At 43.5% G+C, this 6,780-nt stretch overlaps 1 protein-coding gene across 1 annotated transcript in view; it reads right to left on the reverse strand.

The window, feature by feature from the left end:
• Positions 1-515: 515 nt before the first annotated feature.
• Positions 516-6,780, reverse strand: part of LOC109305303 (nardilysin-like) — a 44,707-nt gene continuing 38,442 nt past the window's right edge. Inside the window, exons 28-31 of the mRNA XM_019528302.1 lie at positions 5,944-6,027; positions 2,403-2,493; positions 1,300-1,416; positions 516-656 (exon numbers count right to left, since the gene is read on the reverse strand). Coding sequence (XP_019383847.1) covers positions 531-656; positions 1,300-1,416; positions 2,403-2,493; positions 5,944-6,027 — 418 coding nt within the window. The 3' untranslated portion in view covers positions 516-530. The remainder of the gene's footprint in view (positions 657-1,299; positions 1,417-2,402; positions 2,494-5,943; positions 6,028-6,780) is intronic.

Here is a 6,780-nt window from a genome sequence, read left to right on the forward strand (position 1 = left end):
AAGGGCAAACTGCAAACTTCTCTATTAAATCCTTGTCCCAGGAAAATGCTACAAAGACTAAAATAAAGGTGTGTTCCTCTCCTCCAATGTGGGTGTAACTAGAGATCGGAGATTGAGATGGAGGAAGTGCTATTTGCAATTCTAGCTTTTAACTATGTTTAAAAAGTGATGGTTGATTTACAGGCAAGGTTCTTTGTGATATCTTTTAGTAGACCAACTGTGTAGTTGGAAAAAAGTTCTTAGCAAGCTTTTGGGCGCAATCACCCTTCTTCAGGCATAGGAAGTCTCTGCTGTACTGAGACTCCAAGGAATGAGAGAAGCTAAACGTGTGACAGAGTATAGGAAGAAATTGGTAAAACAAAATGTAAAGCTGGGAAGGAAGGGACTTGTTTTACATGCATCTTCACAGGACTCTATTTTGAAACGAGTCCATCATGACAGCAAGAGTAGACGAAAAGGAAAGACCCTAGAATTTAAATAAGGAAATCATTATCAATTCAGACATTTCAAAAAAGATGGTGGGAAGGACACTAATCTAATGGATTACTGATTCCAAACATACTCACATGGAGACTGAGTGCCTTCTTCTCATGGCCTCTGTGAGCTTGGAACCAGTTAACCAGGTCTGCTTTGGTAAATGATTTTAGTGCTTCAATCTGAAAACCAAGGACAGAATCCTCAACCTTCCAACTACCACACTGATATTATACAACATCCTCATTTCCAGCATAAACAGCATTTGAACATCTCTACCAGCCTTATTATCTTGTCCTTTGATCCATCCCTGAACAACGGTTGCAGGTATTTTAAGCCCCAGAATTGCTGAGTTTCTACGAGGCAAATGAGATCAAGCTTTCTATTCAAGAAGCAATATCCACTAACCTTGAAATCTTGGCCCCACTGAGATCAGTTAGAGCAGGGCTTCCCCACCTTTTTATACTGATGACTGGCAAACTGCGGATCAGAAGTGACCGTGGACCGGCAAACTGTGGACCGGCAGTGACTGGCATACTATGGACCGGCAGCCACCCCTTTTTTATACTCAGTATAAAAAAGGGGTGGCTGCCGGTCCGCGGTTTGCCAGTCCACAGTCACTTCCAATCCAGCAGCCAACCCTCCTGTGGACTGGCAGCCAATCCTTTGCAACCCAGTACTAGACCGCGGCCCTGGGGTTGGGAACCCCTGAGTTACAGATTTGCCACTGGCTTAACTAGAGCAGAATTTCACCCTGTATTTCAAATGCAAGCATCTAGTAAGACAAAGACAGACAATAAAAGATGTTTAAGCTGAATTCATTACCTCGTGGGCAAGTCTGTCAAAAAAATACTGCTGTGTCACTATTTCATTCCAGTTTCTGTCCACCTCTTCCCCAAGATAGGAATCTTCACATTCTTTAATATTTATTAGAACACTGACCTGTGAAAAAACACACTCATACTTATTACTCTGTAGGGAAGCCAACATCCTTGGGAAAGGAGGAGGATTCTGTTACAGAAGCCCTAATTAGCATAAGATGTGGTCTAGTGTCTTATTCAAAGCAAAAGTTTAACTTGTGCTAAATGCAATTTTGGCATCTGGGGCATTTGCTTTAAGTACCGAAATACTAACAGTTCTTGAGTCCTTTGAACAAAATTGTCCACGTCCCCTGAGCCCAGCTAAAGCCGTCAGCAGAAACAAGAGACTATCACAGGGTGGGAGGCTCAAAATCCACAGGAGATGAAAAAAATCAAAGCATTCCCTGTTTAGTTTTGATGCCAACCCTAAAAAACTCCACCATGCACTGCAGCCAATGCCAAGAGTATAGAGCTGGAAGGTACCCCCAGGTCATCGAGTCCAGGCCTCTGCAGTTGGAGGCAGCCACATCATACACATTTGTCCAAAGCTGTCTCTAAGAACATCTGCTCCAGACCCTCTCATGCACCCAGTTGAAAAATGCCTCACAAAAAACAGGCAAGGTTCTTTGGGTAAATCTGATATCTTTTATTAGACCAACTAAAACAGTTGGAAAAATTCTTCTTTGCAAGCTTTCGGGTACCAACACCCTTCTTCAGACTGAGGAAGCACCTGCAGTTGTTCTGTGCTCTTCCTGGATGGAATAAAATAACATAGAAGCCAGAGGCCAGTATGCAAGATGCCAGTCAGTGAAAATGCAAATTGAGGCAGTTGGTGGGTGAGAAAAAACAGGCTTTTCACAAAAAATAGTCTTTTCAGTACAAAAACAAGCAATGGCCAGAAGGAGGAAGAGAACAGGAGAGACAAGGGCACCATCAATGCCTACTGCCCTGACAAACAGAAATATTTCCACTTCCTCCATCCCAAAGAGGATGCCAGTGGCTTTTGACAGGCCAGGAAAGGAGCAGAGCCATTCTTACCCTGTGCATTTCAACTGCTTCTCCCATTACCTGAGCACTGAATGCTTCTGTGGTTAAAATCTTGAGTTTTTCCTCAAAGCACACAAGAAATTCTTCTATTTTCTTGTCAACTAGTTCAGTGCTGAAAGAAACAAGGGAAACTTCAGAAATAATATTGTTCCCTCTTGATCCAAGTACTGCCCAAACTGTAGAGTTCTGCAGGTAGTTCCAGTTTGGAGGAGAAACTGATGTTGGAGGCAGGGATTGCTTTAATGTCACTTTCTCTTCTTATACAAACATCACAGAAGTCCTGTTTCCTAGAGTGCTGGAAGAATGAAAAGCAGGATGGTTTTCTAGCTCACAGCTCTAAACCTTTCAAGCAGCATCCAGCCCAAAGCATCTCTAACAAGGTTGTGCTACCAGTGTTTCTGTGGTTGTGGCTGGCTGCCTGCTGCTTCTGTTTCCTTTTGTGATACTCTTGGTGCTTCTCTCCCTCACAACACACACACCTACCTGCTATAAACAACACCCAGAAAAAGCTGCTCTGATCACATGTTTCAAATTTCTCAGTGAATTGGCATGAAACATTGTTTTGGGTGATGCCATATTTCCACATTTAGGTTTGAAGACTGCTATTGTTTCAGAAAGGAGTTTAAAAGCTGCATATGACTATCTTAAATGAAGGGTACTGGTTACATAAACAGCTTCAATGATTTCGTATTGAACCCACAATAATATCATGAATAACACTGGAAGGACATAGTAAGTGGGGGCAAATGAACAATTTAAAGTCTGGACTTTTATCGCCTCACGATATCTTTGCTATCCGCACAAATGAACAGATCTGAGAAGACTATACACGTTTGCTAAGGGTAAGGTTACCATATTTCTAGTTTCAAAAAAGCGGACACCTGTCAGGGAGGGAGGGTGGAGAGGCAGTGATATGCCTGTGCCCTGCCCCTGCCCCTCACTCCCAAGCCACAGCACCCCAGCCCTGCTGCTGCCCCTCACTCCCGACCCACAGTCCTCCACCCCCCACCCCCCCAACCATGCTGGTGCCCCTCACTCCCAACCCGCAGCCCTCTGGCACTACCTGTTCCCTGCACTCCCAACCCACAATCCCCTGCCCCACCCCAGCGGCCCTCACTCCCAAACCACAGCCCCCCCATCCCTCCCGCAACCCCTTAAATCCCCCACCCACGCCCTGCTGGTGCCCCTTACTCCCAACCCACAGTCCCCTGTCCTGCCCAACCCTGCCAGTGCCCCTCACTCCCGACCTGCAGCTCCCTGCTCCTCCTAGACCTGCAAGCGTCTCACAGCTGCTCTGCCCCATGAGCACAGGCACCGGTGTGGCCACGCAGCTTCCTGCTGCCCCTCCCCTGCTCCCTTTCCCTTTTAAAGGAGAAGGCATCTCCCCAACCCTGCTACCGCCCAGTGCCGGGGAAAACGTTGATGCTGAGCAGAGCAAAATCCTGGACGCTTGTTGATATTTTTTAAAAATGCCCAGATGGAGATGGAAGGACCCAAAAAGGGGACATGTCTGGGAAAACCCGTATGTATGGTAACCCTAAGGGGCAAAAGAAAGCCATTACCTGTTTCAATTTTCAACTTTTCCCTGTCTAAAGGAATATGGTTACCTGACAGATAAAACTGGTCAGTCTTTCTGTGTAACAAGAAGAAAATGCTACTACTACTGCTGGCATGTCCTGACTAACACTGCAGGCATGTTACTGGCAAACTATCTTACATTAAAGACTGTGCGCAAGCTCAGGGTCTCAGACACAGGTAAGTGGGGTGCAGGAAAGCAGCTCTGATACAGGAGTAACAGATGTTTAGAAGCATATTCTCAGCTGCTGTAGCCACTAGACTGAAATTTCCAAGGACTTAACATGCAGCAATGCATATGGGGGACAAGGTAATAGCAGAGAGGTGTAAGTATTTCTATTGTTTCCAGATTGTCTGCACCTATTTTTTTTTTTTTTACAAACTAATGGTGAGCAAGAGATCTATTTAAAATTCAGCAGTCAGCTATCAACTTGAAAACAATTAATAGCGGGCGTAAGATAAAGCAGCATTTGAAAGGTCATTTATTCATTTGCCTCTCTGAAACTGAAATTAAGGTTTCACTGGCATATGAAAAATATGTGTAATTTATTATTCATGGTAATCTAATGCTCTTTTTTGTGTCATAAAGCATTAGTGTGTTCAAATGCTGTGCTATTTGCCATACGATTATAGAAAAATAGAGGGCAACTCTAGAAACTGACTGATCACCAGGAAATAAGTGCCCCAAGCTCCCTGCAAAGGAGGAACAGCTTGTATTATTCTTTAGCTAGTATCACTGACCATCCCTATGACCTTCAGAGAGGATCATCATGCCATGAGGACTGCTTGAGGATGGAGAGAATTCCAATCCTTCATCTCTTGCAGCTCTCTGCAGCACTGGAACTAAGATTAGAACTGCAGATAGAAAAAGCTAAGATCATAGTGTATATCAAGCCAGACATTTTTAAGCCAGTGGAGACTGAGCCAAGACAGCTCATCAGGGTTAAGGCACACCAGTGTTTGTAGCCAACAGCACACACTGGAGTAATGTGGCCAGCAACATGACTAGGAGTCTCCGATTCCCCAAATTCACAATGACCATCCACAATGTACCTACCCATACCAATGGGGCAGTCCTCAGCACAAGTCTGAAATAGGACTTAAAACTTTTGCCTCTGGATCCATAGTGAAATGCCTTAATCATTCTGCAGCCACATCACCCCAAGTATACTCCACCTAACTAAACAAACAGTGTATTTGCAAAGAACTTCCAAGTGAAGACACTGCAACAGATTTCTAAGAGCTTTATCTGGCTGAACAGTAAAGATCAAGGGTGAAATAAATCTAGCAAGAACATTAAGATCTTCTACACTACTCCATTGTCAATAACAATGGATACAGAATAAAACAGACCATTTTTGTTTTAAAGTGAACTAAATGTTCTGCATATAAGCAAGAGCAATAATTAGTTGCTCAGCTTTACACATGCCCAAAACTTTTCACTCTTAATCCCCAATTTCTTTACATTTCATTCAGTACATTCATTTTCAAATAAAGCTGATGCATTCATGTGGAATGGATACCATGAGGCTGTTTGGGGCATTTTATGCACTGGAAAAAAATAACCCAGTTACTAAAACCATGCAAGCCTGTGATATGATATTTGTATGACACCAGATTGCTCCTAAACAGATGGGAAGAAAAATCCAGATGGAGTCTGGATGAAGACCTAACTCATTGTGTGTGATCCAGAAGAACACTTTTCAGTCTAACCAGCAGAACCACCACAAAGTGAATAGCGTGAGCAGGAGGTCTAAAATTTGCAACTGGAAAATAATTTCTCATTCTATAAAATTGTGATAAACAAAGTACAAGATTCCAGAAACTCAATTCTCTAAGCTTTATGTACAAAAGGGCTAGAAGCTAAAAAGCTTTAGGTGCACTTCAGTTGAGAGCTGTAGACATTAGCTCTGAACAGTTTTCTAATGATCCTAAGGTAGAATCATCATCACTTTGTAGCCATTTTTTTAATTAGTAAGATACTTACTTGTTCTTTGTAGCTTGTGTTGCTACAGTAACAGAGAACCCAAGGATCCCAGAAGTATTTCTACAGGCTGGGTACACATGGTAGCTAAAACCAAAGGGAGAAAAAAAAATCATTCCCTAAACACAAATTTATTCATACATATATAATCCATAACTGCTAAATTAGAATACTGTTAGCATTTAGACTGCGTTTATCAACTTAAATGTTCCTGAGGGACTAGCTTAAATATCAGTGTAAACTCTCACATCTGGTGGCATTGAATTTTTCTTGCTCAGGACATCCTTCTAGAACTGTGTATTGTTTAGCAGATGGGCTTCACTGAGTACTTGTGTTATAAGAACTCCTGTAAACTAGATTTGTCAAATTATAAGGATGCAGACAGTTCAGGTGCCATGCACTCAGGGGTTACAACATCCCTCAGTTCGCATCAGTTGGCCTGAAGAGGCTGATGCACCTGCAAATGTGACAGGAATTAATTCCAGTTCAACAGCCACTTCTATTTCATAGTTTCATAGTTTCTAGGGTCGGAAGGGACCTGAGAAGATCATCTAGTCCGACCCCCTGCCATGGCAGGAAAGAGCACTGGGGTCAAACGACCCCAGCAAGGTGTTCATCCAACCTCCTCTTAAAAACCCCCAGGGTAGGAGCCTGCACCACCTCTCTTGGAAGTTGGTTCCAGACCCTAGCCGCCCTGACCATGAAGTAGCACCTCCTAATATCTAACCTAAACCTACCCTCTGCCAGCTTGTGACCGTTATTCCTGGTCACTCCTGGCAGTGCTAGGGGGAACAGTGACTCCCCCAATGCCTGCTGATCCCCCCTGACTAGTTTATAACA

This window comes from Gavialis gangeticus, unplaced genomic scaffold (assembly GCF_001723915.1).
Source record: "Gavialis gangeticus isolate Ggan-Ray unplaced genomic scaffold, GavGan_comp1, whole genome shotgun sequence".
Lineage (NCBI taxonomy): Eukaryota > Metazoa > Chordata > Crocodylia > Gavialidae > Gavialis > Gavialis gangeticus.